At 49.7% G+C, this 19,957-nt stretch overlaps 1 protein-coding gene across 1 annotated transcript in view; it reads right to left on the bottom strand.

The window, feature by feature from the left end:
• LOC136586785 (macrophage mannose receptor 1-like) overlaps positions 1–19,957 on the bottom strand; it is a 359,197-nt gene that overhangs the window by 309,415 nt on the left and 29,825 nt on the right. The window contains exon 4 of the mRNA XM_066585009.1: positions 4,364–4,525. Coding sequence (XP_066441106.1) covers positions 4,364–4,525 — 162 coding nt within the window. The remainder of the gene's footprint in view (positions 1–4,363; positions 4,526–19,957) is intronic.

The following is a 19,957-nucleotide window of genomic DNA, read 5'->3' as shown; positions in this document are numbered from 1 at the left end:
GGGCTTTGCTCCAGAGGTATCGCAGATTTTGCATCATGCTACAGATTATGAATTGGGGTGAGTGTAATAAATAGAGATGAGCGAGCACCAAAATCCTCGAGTGCTCGTTACTCGAGTCGAACTTTCAGTGATGCTCGAGAGTTCGCTTCGAGTAACGAACCCCATTGAAGTCAATGGGTGACTCGAGCATTTTTGTATATCGCCAATGCTCGCTAAGGTTTTCATTTGTGAAAATCTGGGAAATTCAAGAAAGTGATGGAAATGACACAGAAACGGATAGGGCAGGCGAGGGGCTACATGTTGGGCTGCATCTCAAGTTCCCAGGTCCCACTATTAAAGGGGTTGTCCCGCGAAAGCAAGTGGGGGGTATACACTTCTGTATGGCCATATTAATGCACTTTGTAATGTACATCGTGCATTAATTATGAGCCATACAGAAGGTATTCACTTACCTGTTCCGTTGCTAGCGTCCCCGTCTCCATGGTGCCGTCTAATCTTCAGCATCTAATCGCCCGATTAGACGCGCTTGCGCAGTCCGGTCTTCTCCCTTCTGAATGGGGCCGCTCGTGCCAGACAGCGGCTCCTCGTAGCTCCACCCCGTCACGTGTGCCGATTCCAGCCAATCAGGAGGCTGGAATCGGCAATGGACCGCACAGAAGACCTGCGGTCCACCGAGGGTGAAGATCCTGGCGGCCATCTTCACAAGGTAAGTAAGAAGTCACCGGAGCGCGGGGATTCGGGTAAGTACTATCCGTTTCTCTTTTTAAAATCCCTGCATCGGGTTTGTCTCGCGCCGAACGGGGGGGCTATTGAAAAAAAAAAAAAACGTTTCGGCGCGGGACAACCCCTTCAAGCCACAATAGTGGCAAGAGTGAGACCCCCCCTCCCCCGCACTGCCAGCATAAAGATCGTTCTCCTCTGCCACAGCTGTAACAGCTGTGGCAGAGAAGAACGATGTTAGCCCATTGAATTCAATGGAGCCGGCAATACAGCCGGCTCCATTGAAAGCAATGGGCTGCTGGCGATCGCGGGATGAATTGTCGGGAAGGGCTTAAATATATAAGCCCTTCCCTGCAATTCATCCAGAAATGTGTAAAAATAAAAAAAATATATACTCACCTTGTCCCGGCAGACGGAGTTCAACGCGGCTGGCTGCAGTTCTCCTGAACTGCTCTGAACAGCTGTGAGTAGTATTCAGCAGCCGGGGATTTAAAATCCCCGCCTGCTGAATGAGCTGCCTCTGATTGGTCACAGCCTGACCGATCGCCAGCAGCAGCCCATTGCTTTCAATGGGGCCGGCTGTATTGCCGGCTCCATTGAATTCAATGGGCTAACATCGTTCTGCCAGGACAAGGTGAGTATATATTTTTTTTATTTTTACACATTTCTGGATGAATTGCAGGGAAGGGCTTATATATTTAAGCCCTTTCCGACAATTCATCCCGCGATCCCCGGCAGCCCATTGCTTTCAATGGAGCCGGCTGTATTGCCGGCTCCATTGAATTCAATGGTCAGTGCTCATTTAATCGAGACAAGTACCGCGTGGTGCTCGTCTCGAGTAACGAGCATCTCGACCACCCTAATACTCGAACGAGCATCAAGCTCGGACGAGTATGCTCGCTCATCTCTAGTAATAAACAATGACATACAAGTTTTCCATAGTCGGCACTTCTTGTGTTGAATACTCACATGACAGAAAATGTGCTGCTTTTTCCACTTACTGCAGGGAGCCCCTGAGTGGTTGTCTGTCAGAAATCCCTCAGTATGTTTCCTGCTCTTAGAGGTGAACTGACTGCAATCATTCTCTTACCATAAGCTGTCTGATATATAATATATATGTTTGCAGGTATTTTTGCGGGGCGGAAAATGGGCCATAGCCAAGCAAAGTACATGGGTTGGTCGAGCTGAACTGTTGCATCTGAGCCCATCCCATCAGCCTTTAGCAATACCCCTGCTTTTAGTTCAAATATGTACCTCAAGACCATCTGTCCACATAGTGGAAACAGTAGTGATGTGTTTAACTATGGAAATAGTATTTAACCCCTTAAGGACCTGGCCTATTTTGGGTTTAAGGGCGCATTCAGACAACCGTATATTGGCCGCCGAGCCGATATACGGCATCTCTCTCTGCAGGGGGTGGAGGCTGGAAGAGCCAGGAGCAGGAACTGAGCTCCCGCCCCCTCTCTGCCTCCTCTCCACCCCTCTGCACTATTTGTAATGAGAGGAGGCGGGGCTAAGTTCCGGGAATTACCTCCGCCCCCATCCCGCCTCTCCTTATTGAAAGTAGTGCAGGGGGGTGGAGAGGAGGCAGGGAGGGGGTGGAAGCTCAGAGCACTGCTCCCAGCTCTTCCAGCCTCCACCCCCTGCAGAGAGAGACGCCGTATATCGGCCGGCAGCCAATATACGGTCGTCTGAATGCGCCCACCCACTGGCGTTTGCGATTTTCATGCATGAAAAACGCAGCATTTTTCGTGCGTTTTTGGCACGTTTTCCGCACGTTTTTTGCGGCGTTTTTGGCGTCATTTTCGCGGCTTTTTCGCGCCTTTTCCGTTAATTTCCATTGATATTCATGGGTGCATTAAGAGAAAAATAAGGACACATATGCAACTGACAGTTCCTATGTTAAAAATTGCAACGGACTGAAAAAAAAAACGCAAGTGGACAGGAACACATTCAATTCTAATTGCTCTTGAGAAAAAACGCAAAACGCAAAGGAAAAAAAATCGCCAGTGGGTAGGCGCCCTAAGGATGCAACAATTTTTGGTGAATTTTCATCTCCATTTTTAAAAAGCCATAACTTTTTTATTTTTCCATCGCCGCGGCAGTATAAGGGCTTGTTTTTTGGGTGGCGGACTGTAGTTTTTATTGTTACAATTCTTGGGTACATAGACTACATTTTAAAACTTTTATTCTTTTTTTTTATGATGGCAGAGAGAGAAAACGCATCAATTCCGCCATAGATTTTTTCTAAGGCGTTAATTATACAGCATAAATGACATAGTACAACACTACATTTTTTCTGAGGATTACAGCGATACCAAAATTCCTATTTTTTTATTCTGTTTTTCTGCTTTTCTGCAATAAAAACCCTTTTTTTGGAAATCTTTTTTTCCCCCTAAATCGCTGCATTCAAAGTTCTATAACTTCTTTATTTTTCCATGGCTGGAGCTCTGTGGGGGCTTATTTTTTGCGAGACAAGCTGTCGTTTTTATTGATACCATTTTGGGGTACATATGGCTTTTTTATTACTTTTATTGTGTTTTTTGGGAGGCAAAATGCTAAAAATTTGCATTTTGCCTCAGTTTTTTTTAGCATTTTTTACAATTTTTGCCATGCAGGGTAAAAAGCGTGTCAACTTATTCTATGCGTGGTAACAGACACGACGATACCAAATGTCGGATTTATTCAAATATGAGAAAAAGCATATAAAATGTTTTTTTTTTTTTAACATTTTCTTTTACATTTTTATTTTTTGTACATTATTTTAAGCTTTTTTTTTTTACACGATTTGTATCCCTCTGAGGGACTTACATCATACTACTGATGATTGCGATGATAAAGCATTGCAAGACTTCTCTCCTGCAAAGCCTTATTGCTTATTACAGCAATCGTAGGCAGTGGTAATACAGGATGACTGTAGGTGGTGTCCTGTTACCATGGCAACCAACCCATCTCTCTGCATTTACATCGCGAGAGCCGATGACGTCACAGGGAACGCGCTCCCTCTGTGAATCCTTCCTATTCCATGATCTACATAGATCGCGGCATGGGAGGGGTTAACAGCAGGGGTTGTATCTCCTATACACCCCCACTGTTGCAGCAGGAGGCCGGCTATCAGCGACAGCCGGGTCCCGCTGCCGGATAGCACAAGATCTCTTCTGATCTCGCGCTATACACATGACGTAAGGGTATGTCCAGTTGCAGGACGTACCCTTACGCCCTGGAGCGGGAAGAGGTTGAAGACTATGAGTACTGTCGTTTGGAATTTTACTTCATAAATTCTTGCACTTTTAAGTGCAGAACAATTTTATAATTGGTTGTTATTAAAACTTTTCAATTATTTCTTTCTTTCCTTGCAGTATGGTCCAACATACGGCAAGTTGGAGGACTAAGTCTCTTCCAAAATCCATCAATCAGGCTGACTGACTATTCTCCAGCACTGCATATAATGACATGAGGGAGGCGGCTGGAGGGAATGTGAAAGGAGCAGTTTATTGCAGAAGGAGGAGATGTAGGTTTAGTGGGTTGCCCACCAGATATTGTGAGTAAGTCCTCGGCAGATGTAACACCCAAAGTGCAGTGGTGTCCATGCTAGATGTTGGATTAGGCAGAAGAACCGATTCTGATCGGTCTTGGTTCTTACCTGAGATGAATGACTGTTCGTGTAGCTCGGTTATACTCAGCAGTTCTGCATCTTGTTGCTGGCAGCTTCTCCTGGCTTGGTACCACGTGAGGGCCGAATCTGAGTTAATCTGATAGTTGACATCAGTTACAGAATCTGTTTTCCAGAAGATGCTAGATGTGGCTGAGAAGAAAATTTTGTAATACATTAAGGATAGAGATGAGCGAACGTACTCGTCCGAGCTTGATGCTTATTAGCGTGTTCGGGATGCTCGTTACTCGTAACGAATACCACGCGGTGTTCCGGTTACTTTCAGTTTCCTCTCTGAGACGTTACCGCGCTTTTCTGGCCAATTGAAAGACAGGGAAGGCATTACAACTTCCCCCTGTGACGTTCAAGACCTATACCACCCCCCTGCTGTGAGTGGCTGGGGCGATCAGATGTCACCCGAGTATAAAAGTCGGCCCCTCCCGCGGCTCGCCTCAGATGCCTTGTGACTCAGTTAGCTGAGGGACAGTGGTATTGTGCCGGAGCTGCTGTAGGGAGAGTGTTAGTAGTGAGTGTAGGCTTCAAGAACCCCAACGGTCCTTCTCAGGGCCACATCTATCCGTGTGCAGTACTGTGGAGGGTGCTGTTAGCAGTGTTGCACAATTTTTTTTTTTTCAAAATCGGCTGTCTGCAGAGCATTGCGCCCCGCATTAATAGTCCAGGGACAGAAGTGGTGGTTAGGCAGGGAGAGTGTTAGGAGTGAGTGTAGGCTTCAAGAACCCCAACGGTCCTTCTTAGGGCCACATTTAACCGTGTACTGTGCAGGCTGCTGTTAGCAGTGTTGCATTTTTTTTTTCAAAATCGGCTGTGCAGAGCATTGCACCCGGCAGTAATACTACAGGGAGAGAATTGTGTAGGCAGGGCCAGAAGACATATATTATTGATTGAATATAGTCAGTGGGCCTTTTCTTTTTAAAAAAAGGGAAAAATTCTATGTGCCCTGCCTCTGTCAGTCCTCAGCGTTCTGTGTACGTGTGTGGTGGGTGGAGATAGTAAACAAATCATACGCAGCCAGCTACGTTTAACAGCAGACTTGCGCCAATTTATTTCCTGCCTTCCTGGGAAAAATCACCGCTCTGCTGCACTTCATATAACTGCATTTATGTGGAACTGATTTCTTATCTGATTGAATATAGCCAGTGGGCCTTTTCTTTTTAAAAAAAGGGAAAAATTCTATGTGCCCTGCCTCTGTCAGTCCTCAGCGTTCTGTGTACGTGTGTGGTGGGTGGAGAACGTAAAAAAATCAGACGCAACCAGCTACCTTTTACAGCAGGCTTGCGCCACTTTCTTTCCTGCCTGTGAAATTCCTTGCTCAGCTGTAGTTAATAACTCTGCAACACTAAAGTTCTGTGACACATTTGCAGGGGCACAACACAGTTATTAAACTTATTATTCAGTGAATAGACGCAGTGGGCCATTCCTTTTACAAAAAAGGGAAAAAAGTATATTTGGCCTGCAGGCTTGCGCCAATTTATTTCCTGCCTGTGAAATCAAATCACTGGTAATACAGCATGCTGAGGGGTAGGGGTAGGCCTAGAGGACGTGGACGCGGCCGAGGACGCGGAGGGCCAAGTGAGGGTGTGGGCACACGTCGAACTCCTGATCCAGGTGTATCGCAGCAAACTGCTGTGCGATTAGGAGAGAGGCACATTTCTGGCGTCCCCACATTCATCGCCCAATTAATGGGTCCACGCGGGAGACCGTTATTAGAAAATGAGCAGTGTGAGCAGGTCCTGTCCTGGATGGCAGAAAATGCTTCGAGCAACCTATCGTCCACCCACAGTTCTGCGCCGTCCACTGCTGCAAATCCGAATCCTCTGTCTGCTGCTCCTCCTTCCTCCCAGCCTCCTCACTCCACGAAAATGACACATGCTCAGGAGCGGGAAGACTCCCAGGAACTGTTCTCGGGCCCCTGCTCAGATTGGGCAGCAGTGGTTCCTCTCCCACCAGAGGAGTTTATCGTCACTGATGCCCAACCATTGGAAAGTTCCCGGGGTCCGGGGGATGAGTCTGGGAACTTCCGGCAACTGTCTCAAGACCTTTCAGTGGGTGAGGAGGACGATGACGATGAGACACAGTTGTCTATCGGTGAGGTAGTAGTAAGGGCAGTAAGTCCGAGGGAGGAGCGCACAGAGGATTTGGAGGAAGAGCAGCAGGACGATGAGGTGACTGACCCCACCTGGTTTGCAACGCCTACTCAGGACAGGTCTTCAGAGGGGGAGGCAAGGGCAGCAGCAGGGCAGGTTGCAAGAGGCAGTGCGGTGGCCAGGGGTAGAGGCAGGGCCAGACCGAATAATCCACCAACTGTTTCCCAAAGCGCACCCTCGCGCCATGCCACCCTGCAGAGGCCAAGGTGCTCTCAGGTCTGGCAGTTTTTCACAGAGACGCCTGACGACCGATGAACAGTGGTGTGCAACCTTTGTCGCGCCAAGATCAGCCGGGGAGCCACCACCAACAGCCTCACCACCACCACCATGCGCAGACATATGATGGCCAAGCACCCCACAAGTTGGGACGAAGGCCGTTCACCGCCTCCAGTTTGCACCGCTGCCTCTCCCCCTGTGCCCCAACCTGCCACTGAGATCCAACCCCCCTCTGAGAACACAGGCACTACCGTCTCCTGGCCTGCACCCACACCCTCATCTCCGCTGTCCTCGGCCCAATCCAGCAATGTCTCGCACCGCACCGTCCAGCCGTCGCTAGTGCAAGTGTTTGAGCGCAAGCGCAAGTACGCCGCCACACACCCGCACGCTCAAGCGTTAACAGTCCACATAGCCAAATTTATCAGCCTTGAGATGCTGCCGTATAGGGTTGTGGAAACGGAGTCCTTCAAAAGTATGATGGCGGCGGCGGCCCCGCGCTACTCAGTTCCCAGTCGCCACTACTTTTCCCGATGTGCCGTCCCAGCCCTGCATGACCACGTCTCCCGCAACATTGTACGCGCCCTCACCAACGCGGTTACTGCCAAGGTCCACTTAACAACGGACACGTGGACGAGCACAGGCGGGCAGGGCCACTACATCTCCATGACGGCACATTGGGTGAATTTAGTGGAGGCTGGGACAGAGTCAGAGCCTGGGACCGCTCACGTCCTACCCACCCCCAGAATTGCGGGCCCCAGCTCGGTGGTGGTATCTGCGGCGGTGTATGCTTCCTCCACTAAACCACCCTCCTCCTCCTACGCAACCTCTGTCTCGCAATCAAGATGTGTCAGCAGCAGCACGTCGCCAGCAGTCGGTGTCGCGCGTCGTGGCAGCACAGCGGTGGGCAAGCGTCAGCAGGCCGTGCTGAAACTACTCAGCTTAGGAGATAAGAGGCACACAGCCCGCGAACTGCTGCAGGGTCTGACAGAGCAGACCGACTGCTGGCTTGCGCCGCTGAGCCTCCAACCGGGCATGGTCGTGTGTGACAACGGCCGTAACCTGGTGGCGGCTCTGCAGCTCGGCAGCCTCACGCACGTGCCATGCCTGGCCCACGTCTTTAATTTAATGGTTCAGCGCTTTCTGAAAAGCTACCCACGCTTGTCAGACCTGCTCGTAAAGGTGCGCTGGCTCTGCGCACATTTCCGCAAGTCCCACACGGACGCTGCCACCCTGCGGACACTGCAACATCGGTTTAATCTGCCAGTGCACCGACTGCTGTGCGACGTGCCCACACGGTGGAACTCTACGCTCCACATGTTGGCCAGGCTCTATGAGCAGCGTAGAGCTATAGTGGAATACCAACTCCAACATGGGCGGCGCAGTGGGAGTCAGCCTCCTCAATTATTTTCAGAAGAGTGGGCCTGGTTGGCAGACATCTGCCAGGTCCTTCGAAACTTTGAGCAGTCTACCCAGGTGGTGAGCGGCGATGCTGCAATCATTAGCGTCACCATTCCTCTGCTATGCATCTTGAGAAGTTCCCTGCAAACCATAAAGGCAGCCGCTTTGCGCTCGGAAACAGAGCCGGGGGAAGACAGTATGTCGCTGGATAGTCAGAGCACCCTCCTGTCTATATCTCAGCGCGTTGAGGAGGAGGAGGAGGAGCATGAGGAGGATGAGGAGGAGGGGGAAGAGACAGCTTGGCCCACTGCTGACGGTACCCATGCTGCTTGCCTGTCATCATTTCAGCGTGTATGGCCTGAGGAGGAGGAGGAGGAGGAGGAGGATCCTGAAAGTGATCTTCCTAGTGCGGACAGCCATGTGTTGCGTACAGGTACCCTGGCACACATGGCTGACTTCATGTTAGGATGCCTTTCTCGTGACCCTCGCGTTACACGCATTCTGGCCACTACGGATTACTGGGTGTACACACTGCTCGACCCACGCTATAAGGAGAACCTTCCCACTCTCATTCCCGAAGAGGAAAGGGGTTCGAGAGTGTTGCTATACCATAGGACCCTTGCGGACAAACTGATGGTAAAATTCCCACCCGACAGCGCTAGTGGCAGAAGGCGCAGTTCCGAGGGACAGGTAGCAGGGGAGGTGCGGAGATCGAGCAGCATGTACAGCACAGGCAGTGCAACAGTCTTTAAGGGCCTAGACAGCTTTATGGCTTCCCAGCAAGACTGTGTCACCGCTCCCCAGTCAAGGCTGAGTCGGCGGGAGCACTGTAAAAGGATGGTGAGGGAGTACGTAGCCGATCGCACGACCGTCCTCCGTGACGCCTCTGCCACCTACAACTACTGGGTGTCGAAGCTGGACACGTGGCCTGAACTAGCGCTGTATGCCCTGGAGGTGCTTGCTTGTCCTGCGGCTAGCGTCTTGTTGGAGAGAGTGTTTAGTGCGGCTGGGGGAATCATCACAGATAAGCGTACCCGCCTGTCAACCGACAGTGCCGACAGGCTAACACTCATCAAGATGAACAAAGCCTGGATTTCCCCAGACTTCTCTTCTCCACCAGCGGACAGCAGCGATACGTAAGCAATACGTAGGCTGCACCCGCGGATGGAAGCATCGTTCTCTCTCACCATCCAAAACGGGGACATTTCTGCTGCATCAATCTGTGTATAATATTCCTCCTCCTCCTCCTGCTCCTCCTCCTGAAACCTCACGTAATCACGCTGAACGGGCAATTTTTCTTAGGGCCACAAGGCTCACTCATATAATTTTTCTAAAAAATTTTAATACGTTTCAATGCTCTTAAAAGCGTTGGAACTTTAACTTGAACCAATTTTTCGTTAAACTGGGCTGCCTCCAGGCCTAGTTACCACTTAAGCCACATTAACCAAAGCGATTAATGGGTTTCACCTGCCATCTTGGCTGGGCATGGCCAATTTTTACTGAGGTACATTAGTACTGTTGGTACACCAATTTTTTTGGGCACTCACCTACAGTGTAATCATAGCAATTTCTATGTTCTTCGCCTGCACTCATGGTACAGAAAGGTGTGTGGGGTTGGCCTACACTTTAGCTACATAAATGTAACTTGGGCCTTGTCTATACTGCAGCTACTGAAATGGAACGAAGACTGCGCTCCCACTATACTGCTGCTTCGGAATTGTCACTGGGGCCTGTCTTGAGTGCTACTATTACTGAAATGGAACGAATACTGTGCTCTCCCTATAATGCTGCTAGTGATATGTTAGTGGGGCCAGTCCTAATGCTACGGCTGAAATGTTACTAATTATGGGCTCTGCCTATACCGCTTCTAATGGTATGTCTCTGGGGTGTGGAAACAGAGGCTTCCCAAAGACATGATGGTGGCGAGGCCATTTCCCACCAACGCTGTTACTGTTAAGGTGCATATAACCACGGACACGTGGAGAGGACACGTAGTGCCTCAAAAACATCCCCCGCCACAGCCCACTTAATCCTGGCCACATTCCGAAAACCAACAAAATAAAACCGCGCTACTAGGTCCGCAGTCACCACCACATTACCACCAACGCGGTTACTGTTAAGGTACATATTACCAGTATGACTTGGGCATGCAGTGTGGGCCGAAGCCCACCTGCATTAAGCACGACATTACTACCTCAGCTGTGTTGGGCAATGCAATGGGATATTTTTATGTACCGCCGGTGGGTTCCAGGGAGCCACCCATGCTGTAGGTGCACACGGAGTTTAACCTACATGTGTCCACTTGTAAAGAACCCCAGTCTGACTGGGGCATGCAGTGTGGTCCGAAGCCCACCTGCATTAAGCACGACATTACTACCTTAGCTGTGTTGGGCAATGCAATGGGATATTTTTATGTACCGCCGGTCGGTTTCTAGGCAGCCACCCATGCTGTCGGTCCACAGGGACTTCACAATAGGGAGTTGTACCTGCCTGTGTCTATGAATTAAAAACCGCGGTCTGACTGGGGCATGCAGACACCTTGACAGAATGAATAGTGTGTGGCACATAGGTTCCCCATTGCTATGCCCACGTGTGCAGCTCCTGATGGCGGTGGCACAGGATTATATTTCTCATTGCTTCTGTACAGCATTGTGGGCTATCGCCCCGCCCCTTTTAAAGAGGGTCGCTGCCTAGCCGTGCCAACCCTCTGCAGTGTGTGCCTGCGGTTCCTCGTCATGGCAGACGCACTTATAAATAGACATGAGGGTGGTGTGGCATGAGGGCAGCTGAAGGCTGCGCAGGGACACTTTGTTGTGTGCGCTGTGGACACTGGGTCGTGCGGGGGGGTTGGGCATCATGTAACCCAGGAGAAGTGGCAGCGGAGTGTAATGCAGGCAGTGATTGTGCTTTGTTGGAGGTAGTGTGGTGCTTAGCTAAGGTATGCATTGCTAATGAGGGCTTTTCAGAAGTAAAAGTTGTTGGGAGGGGGGGGGGGGCACTCTTGCCGCTATTGTGGCTTAATAGTGGGACCTGTGAACTTGAGATGCAGCCCAACATGTAGCCCCTCGCCTGCCCTATCCGTTGCTGTGTCGTTCCCATCAGTTTCTTGAATTGCCCAGATTTTCACACATGAAAACCTTAGCGAGCATCGGCGAAATACAAAAATGCTCGGGTCGCCCATTGACTTCAATGGGGTTCGTTACTCGAAACGAACCCTCGAGCATCGCGATAATTTCGTCCCGAGTAACGAGCACCCGAGCATTTTGGTGCTCGCTCATCTCTAATTAAGGACTTTGTATGTCTTCAGCCTACGTGTCTCACTTTATAGTTTGTCCAACCCATGCTATTCACTAGGGACTGACCCAAATATATTTGGGTTCTGGATGATAATATTAGAGCAGTGGTTCTTAACCTGGGTTTGATCGAACCCCAGGGGTTCGGTGAGTCAGTCTCAGGGGTTCGGTGAGTCAGTCTCAGGGGTGAGTCAGTCAGTCTCAGGGGCTCAGCAGAGGTGAAGACTCTGTGTGTACGTTCTGTTCACCCCACTTGTATGATTTGTGATGCTCTCCACTACGCAGTGAATATTCATTGAGTTCATTGTGTACATCTGATGCACATTTCATTTTGTGCTCTAATAAAATATATACCTGTTTTGAATTAAAAAAAATCATATTTTATTTTTCCAATTACGAAGGGTTTGGTGAATGCATGTATGAAACGTGCGATGTTTACGACCTCCAACAAGGTTGAGACCCACTGTTTTAGAGGGTTGTCCCATGATTAAATATTTACTCTCTTAGATCACACAAAGCGCAACAGGTTTTCATTGGAATAATCTTAAACAATGTTCCTGTGTTTAGATATTGCTTTTGTCTACTTCTAATAGCGCCCCCTACTGTTCATTTTCATCTTAGAACATCCAGCTAATGTGGCTAGCGCTTGTCAGAAGACGCTTCTAGTTTGCTGAGTCTTAAGGGAATCAGCTGGGGATATTTTTTTCTCCAAAACCTATTCAGCTGGGAAGTACAAACATAGAAGAAGATATACTTACCTTCCTCGTCACTCTTGTTCTACTGGAGCCTGAACCCTGTTGGTCTTCACTTCTGGCTGTGGAGTGATGATGTCCTAACAGTAGGATATGTGACTGCTGCAGCTAACATTGGCTGACGTGAGCTGGAAATTGGTGGCAGTGGTCACATGGCTCCCATATCGATGGCATCACTGCTGGCTTTGTGCACCCGGAAGTGAAGGCAGCAGGAACCGAGCACCAGCAGAACAGGTGCTGCGATAGGAAGTACATCTTCTTTTAGGGTGTGTTCACACATTGCAGAAAAGTTTACTATCAAAGTGAATGGGATTAAAGCCCCCTTATATCAGTACTGCAGGCGGAGCAGGTTGTAGAAAACAAATGTTCTATCCCTGGATAACGGCTTTAAGCAAGTCAAAATGAAAGAGTACCAGGAGAGTAAGAGGGATTACTTTAAGGACGTTATCCAAGACTCGTTTTGCCCAGACACAGTGCCACACCTCTCCACATCCTGCAGACCTTTTATGCATGGAAAATTTTAAAATCCACAGCATATCAACTTCTACTACAGATTTTCACCTTTTACGGTGTTACAGATTGAAATCCCTGATCAATCCAAAGCAAATCTGCATGTTACATGTGTACATTGTTATGGTGGACTGCAAGGAGTGGTCAGGCTTGGACTGGTCAACAGAGAACAGGTGAATGCCTCCGGTGGTCCCTGAACCAGGAAGGATCCCCCAGCTCCCCACATGAGCAGTGCATGGCACAATACAAGAGCTATACTACAGTACATACACATAGGCCATGCACAGCATCTCAACCCGCCTATATGTCCATGTAATAAACTGGGTAGTTTATATATGTAGACACATTGCCTACCTGAGGTGATATCTAGGCACATTGGGAGACTGGACATAGTTTTTGGTCCTGTTGTATCCATTATGTGTGGTACCACCCTGTACAGGATATTTCATAAATGACAACCCCGAAATCCACACCTATTGTGTGAATGGGAGTTGACTAATACTCTCTCACAACAATCTTTGTATACTTCAATGGAGACAGGGTCGCATGCAAACACAGCCACCTTTCCATTGAAGTGTATGTAGAATGCAGTAGTCGGAAATCCACAAACAGGGTTTTGGTAATATTTGCATACAGCTATACAGTGGGCACACAGAATGAATTTTACCGGTGGGCCCTAGGCACCCCATTCCAACTCTGGGAGTGCTCAGAACTAGAGATGAGCGAGCACCAAAATGCTCAGGTGCTTGTTGCTCGAGTTGAGCTTTCCGTGATGCTCAAGAGTTCGTTTCGAGTAACGAACCCCATTGAAGTCAATGGGCGGCTCGAGCATTTTTGTATATCACCCATGCTCGCTAAGGTTTTCATTTGTGAAAATCTGGAAAACCTACGAAAGTGATGGAAACGACACAGAAACGGATAGGGCAGGCGAGGGGCAACATGCAGGGCTGCATCTCATGTTCCCAGGTCTCACTATTAAGCCACAATAGCGGCAAGTGTGCCCCCCCCCCCAACAATTTGTACTTCGGACAAACCCTCTTTAGCAAGGCAAACCTTAGCAAAACACCACACTACCTCCAACCAAGCACAATCACTGCCTGCGGGACACACCGCTGCCTCTTCTCCTGGGTTACATGCTGCCCAACCCCCCCGCACGACCCTGCGTCCACAGCGCACACAAAAGTGTCCCTGCGCAACCTTCAGCTGCCCTCATGCCACACGCTGGCTGCATAGCCACACCACCCTCATGTCTATTTATAAGTGCGTCTGCCATGAGGAGGAATCGGAGGCACACACTGCAGAGGGTTGGCAGGGCCAGGCAGCGACCCTCTTCGAAAGGGGGGGGGGGGCGATAGCTCACAATGCTGTTGAGAATTGATAATAGATTGACATTCCATCTTCATTCCAATCCTTTGCCACCTCTGTCAGGAGTTGCAAATGTGGGCATAAAGGGGACTCTGCTGCCAGCCCAGCACTTCTACACATCTCCACAATGCAGCAATACTCGGTGTGGGAAGTATGTGAGCGGGCCCAGGGTCAGCTTCTTTCCCAGCAAACACCTTGTGTGGCCCAAGGTGCTGCAAGTGACATAGCAATTGGGACTCCATGTGTCCACATACTACTCATTCTGTTTAGGTGTTGGATACCTCATCGACAACGCAAGGGGTAAACCATCTGTACTATGCACCCTACCAAAATCTGTCAGTGTTTTGGGGACAGACAGGTAAAACACATCAATGGGAAGTCTGGGTGGCTAGCAGGAACACACAGACGGTACATAAAGAAATCCCATTGCAGTGCCCTGGATAGCTAAGGTTACGTGAGAGGAAATACATGTTGGCTGAGGCCCACAGTCCATGCCCTAGACATTCTGTGTTTTTTTTTTTAAAGTGCCAGGCAGGTACAACTCCACTAGGGCAAGTCTATGTGCACCCACAGCATGGGTGGCTAGCAGGAACACACAGACGGTACATAAAGAAATCCCATTGCACTGCCCTGGATAGCTGAGGTTACGTGAGAGGAAATACATATAGGCTGCGGCCCACAGTCCATGCCCTAGACATTCTGTTTTTTTTTTTAAAGTGCCAGGCAGGTACAACTCCGTTATGGCAAGTCTGTGTGCACCCACAGCATGGGTGGCTAGCAGGAACACACAGACGGTACATAAAGAAATCCCATTGCAGTGCCCCGGATAGCTGTGGTAACGTGAGAGAAAATACATGTTGGCCTCGGCCCACAATCCATGCCCTAGTCAGTCTGGGTTTTTTTTTTATGGCCAGATTGGTAGAACACCGTGATGGGAAGACTTAGTGCACCCATAGTATACACAGACCCCTGTATTATTCCTGTAGCAAAGGTATAAGCTGACCCCAGTAACAGTTATGTTGCAGAGGTCTAGGGAGACCCCATTAACATTTCTGTAGTAACAGTATAGACAGACCCCAGTAAAATTTCATTAGCAGAAGTATAGGCAGACCCCTATAACATTTATGTAGCAGCAGTATTGGCAGACCCCTGTAACATTTCAGTAGCAGCAGTATATGCAGACCCCTGTAACATTTCAGTAGCAGCAGTACAGGCAGAGCCCAGTATTTGTCCCATTTCAGTAGTAACAGTATAGACAGACCCCAGTAACATTTCTGTTGTAACAGTATAGACAGAGCCAAGTAACATTTCTGTAGTAACAGTATAGGCAGACCCCAGTAACATTTATGTAGCAGCAGTATAGGCAGACCCATGTAACATTTTTGTAGCAGCAGTATAAGCAGACCCCTGTAACATTTATGTAGCAGAAGCATAGGCAGACCCCTGTAACATGCCTGTAGTAGAAGTATAGGCAGACGCTAGTAACATTTTTGTAGCAGCAGTATAAGCAGACCCTCTTTAACATTTACGTGCCAGAAGTATAGGCAGACCCCAGTAACATTCTTGTAGCAGAAGTATAGGCAGATTCCTGTAACATTTAAGTGGCAGCAGTATAGGCAGACCCGAGTAACAGTTATGTAGCAGCAGTATCGGCAGACCCCAGTATCATTTCTGTAGCAGCAGTATAGGCAAACCCCACCACCCTTTCTGTTGTTGAAGTATAGACAGACCCCAGTAACATTTTTGTAGCAGCAGTATAGGCAGACCCCAGTAACATTCTTGTAGCAGAAGTATAGGCAAACTCCTGTAATATTTGAGTGGCAGCAGTATAGGCAGACCCCTTTAACATTTACGTGGCAGACGTATAGGTAGAACCCAGTAACAGTTATGTAGCAGCAGTATCGGCAGACCCCAGTATCATTTCTGTAGCAGCAGTATAGGCAGACCCCACCACCATTTCTGTTGTTTAAGTATAGACAGACCCCAGTAACATTTTTGTAGCAGCAGTATAGGCAGACCCCTGTATCATTTATGTGGCAGACGTATAGGCAGACCGCAGTAACATTTATGTGGCAGAAGTATACGCAGACCCCTGTAACTTTTCTGTAATAACACTATAGACAGATCCCAGTGACATTTCTGTAGCAGAAGTATAGGCAGACCGCTATAACATTAATGTGGCAGCAGTATACGCAGACCCCAGCACCATTTCTGTAGTAGAAGTATAGGCAGACCCCTATAAAATTTATGTGGCAGCAGTATAGGCAGACCCCAGTAACATTTTTGTAGCATAAGTATACGCAGACCCCTGTAACTTTTCTGTAGTAACACTATAGACAGATCCCAGCAACATTTCTGTAGCAGAAGTATAGGCAGACCCCTGTAAAATTAACGGGGCAGCAGTATAGGCAGACCCCAGTAACATCCTTGTGGCAGCAGTATAGGAAGACCCCTGTAAGATTTACGTGGCAGCAGTATAGGCAGACCCCTGTAACATGTAAGTTGCAGCAGTATAGGTAGACCCCTGTAACTGTCTTGTAGCAGAAGTATAGGCAGGCAGACCCCAGTAAAATTTCTGTAGTAATAGTATAGGCCAAAGTCTGAAACATTGGGATACCATGAGCGTAGGCGAAGGCCGGAATAATTAGTTGTATAACAGTGTAGGCGTGGGCCCCAAAAATTAGTGTACCATGAGTACAAGTGTACCTCTGAAAAATTTATCAACCGAGAGGGCAGGTGAAACCCATAAACATTTTTTTAAAGATACAGCTCACTGTTGCTTAATTTGTAACAGAGCCTGGAGGCAGCCCTTTTGGAAAAATTGGTTCATGTTACAGTCTCAATACTTTTGAAACTTAGAAAAATTGTAAAAACATTGGTAGATGTAGATGACCCTTTTGGGCCACAGAAAAATTGGCAGTTCAGCGCGATGACATGTTGTTTCTGGAGGAGGAGTAGCAGGAGGAGGACTAATGTCAGTGACAGATTGACAAAGCTAAATGCCCTGTTTTACCGGTGATTGAGAAGAGTGCTTTTATCTGCGGTTGCAGCGGAAAAAAGAATCTTTAGGTTCCGCTGCTCTCCGCCGGTGAAGAGAAGTCTGGGGAAATACAGGCTTTGTTCATCTTTTAAGTGTAAGCATGTCGGCACTGGCAGTTGACAGGTGGGTACGCTTGTCCGTGATGATTCCCCCAGCTGCACTAAACACACTCTCTGAGGCTACGTACTCCCTCACCATCTTTTTGCAGTGCTCCCGCCGACTCAGCCTTGACTGGGGAGTGGTGATGCAGTCTTGCTGGGGAGCCATAAAGCTGGCAAAAGCCTTGGAGAGTGTTCCCCTGCCTGCGCTGAACATGCTGCCTGATCTCTGCGCCTCCCTGCTACTTGGTCCTTGGGACTGCGCCTTCTGCCGCTAGCGCTGTCAGATGGGAAGTTTACCATCAGTTTGTCCACCAGCGCCCTGTGGTATTGCATCACTCTCGAACCCCTTTCCTCTTCGGGAATGAGAGTGGAAAGGTTCTCCTTACACTGTGGGTCGAGAAGGGTGTATACCCAGTAATCCGTAGTGGCCAGAATGCGTCTAACGTGAGGGTCACGAGAAAGGCTGCCTAACATGAAGTCAGCCATGTGTGCCAGGGTACCAGTACGCAACACAGCGCTGTCCTCACTAGGAAGATCACTTTCCGGATCCTCTTCGTCGACAGGCCATACACGCTGAACAGATGGAAGGCAAGCAGCATGGGTACCCTCTGCAGTGGGCCCAGCTGTCTCTTCCCCCTCCTCCTCCTGCTCCTCCCCCTCCTCCTCCTCATCCTCCTCCTCCAAAACGCGCTGAGATGTAGACATGAGGGTGCTCTGACTATCAAGCGACATACTCTCTTCTCCGTCTCCTGTTCCGACCGCAAAGCGTCAGCCTTTATGCCTTGCAGCGAACTTCTCAGCAGGCTTAGCAGAGGAATGGTGACGCTAATGATTGCAGCATCGCCGCTCACCATCTGGGTAGACTCCTCAAAGTTTCTGAGGACCTGGCAGATGTCTGCCATCCAGGCCCACTCCTCGGTAAAGAATTAGGGAGGCTGATTCCCACTACGCCACCCATGTTGAAGTTGGTATTCCACTATTGCTCTATGCTGCTCATACAGCCTGGCCAACATGCGTAGCGTAGAATTCCACTGTGTGGGCACGTCGCACAGCAGCTGGTGCTCTGGCAGATTAAACCGATGTTGCAGGGTCCTCAGGGCTGCAGCGTCCATTGTGGACTTGCAGAAATGTGCGCAGACGCGGCGCACCTTGCCGAGGAGGTCTGACAAGTGTGGGTAGTTTTTCAGAAACTGCTGAACCACCAGATTGAAGACTTGGGTCAGGCATGGCACGTGTGTGAGGCTGCCAAGCTGCAGAGCCGCCACCAGGTTACGGCCGTTGTCACACACGACCATGCCCGGTTGCAGGCTCAGCGGCGAAAGCCAGAGGTCGGTCTGCTCAGTCAGATCCTGCAACAGCTCAGGGGCCATGTGCCTCTTGTCACCTAGGCTGTGTAGTTTCAGCATGGCCTGCTGACGCTTGCCCACCGCTGTGCTGCCTCGCCACGCCACACCGACTGCTGGCGACGTGCTGCTCACATTTCTTAATTGAGAGGTAGAGGTTGCGGAGGCGGAGGGGGAGGGTTTAGAGGAGGTGGCATAGACCACCGCAGACACTAGAACCGAGGAAGGACCCGCAATTTTGGATGTGGGTAGGATGTGTGCGGTCCCAGGCTCTGACTCGATCCCAGCCTCCACCAAATTCACCCAATATGCCGTCAGGGAGATATAGTGGCCCTGCCCGCCAGTACTTGTCCACGTGTCTGTGGTTAAGTGGACCTTCCCAGTAACCGCGTTGGTGAGGGCACGATTGATGTTGCGGGAGACGTGCTGGTGTAGGGCTGGGACGGCACACCGGGAAAATAGTGGCGACTGGGGACCGAGTAGTGTGGGAGTAGCCACAGCCATCATGTTTTTGAAAGCATCCATTTCCACAAGCCTGTACGGCAGCATCTCCAGGCTGATCAATTTGGCAATGTGCTGCACGTTTAATGCTTGAGCGTGTGCGTGTGTGGCGGCGTATTTGCACTTGCGCTCAAACACTTGCGCTAGCTACAGCTGAATGCTGCGCTGAGAGACATTGCTGCATGGGGCCGAGGACAGCAGAGGTGAGGGTGTGGGTGCAGGCCAGGAGGCGCTCGTGCCTGTGTCCTGAGAGGGGGGTTGAATCTGAGTGGCAGGTTGGGGCACAGGGGGAGAGGCAGTGGTGCAACCCAGAGGCGATGAACGGCCTTTAGTCCCACCTTGTGGGGTGCTTGGCCATCATATGCCTGAGCATGCTGGTGGTGGTGAGGCTGGTACTGGTGGCTCCCCGGCTGATCTTGGCGCGACACAGGTTGCACCCCACTGTTCATCGGTCGTCCGTGCTCTCACTGAAAAACATCCAACCTTTGAAGACCTAGGCCTCTGCAGGGTGGCTTGGCGCGAGGGGGTGCTTTGGGAAACAGTTAGGGGAGTCTTCACTCTGGCCCTGCCTCTACCCCTTGCCACCCCACTGCCTCTTCCAACCTATCCTGCTGCTGCACTTGCCTTTTCCTCTGAAGACCTCTCCTCAGTTGGCTTAGCGAACCAGGTGGGGTCAGTCAAGTCATCGTCCAGCGGCTCTTCCTCTGAATCCTCTGTGCGCTCCTCCCTCGGACTTACTGCCCTTACTGCTACCTCACAAATAGACAACTGTGTCTCATCATCATATAACTCCTCACCCACTGAAAGCTCTTGAGACAGTTGCCGGAAGTCCCCGGCCTCATCCCCCGGACCCCAGGAACTTTTCAAAGGTTGGGCATCGGTCACGACAAACTCATCAGGT

Source organism: Eleutherodactylus coqui, chromosome 12 (genome assembly GCF_035609145.1).
Source record: "Eleutherodactylus coqui strain aEleCoq1 chromosome 12, aEleCoq1.hap1, whole genome shotgun sequence".
NCBI classification, from domain to species: Eukaryota; Metazoa; Chordata; class Amphibia; order Anura; family Eleutherodactylidae; genus Eleutherodactylus; species Eleutherodactylus coqui.
Note: the sequence above shows the minus strand (reverse complement) of the source record. Positions and strands in the feature narration are given on the sequence as shown.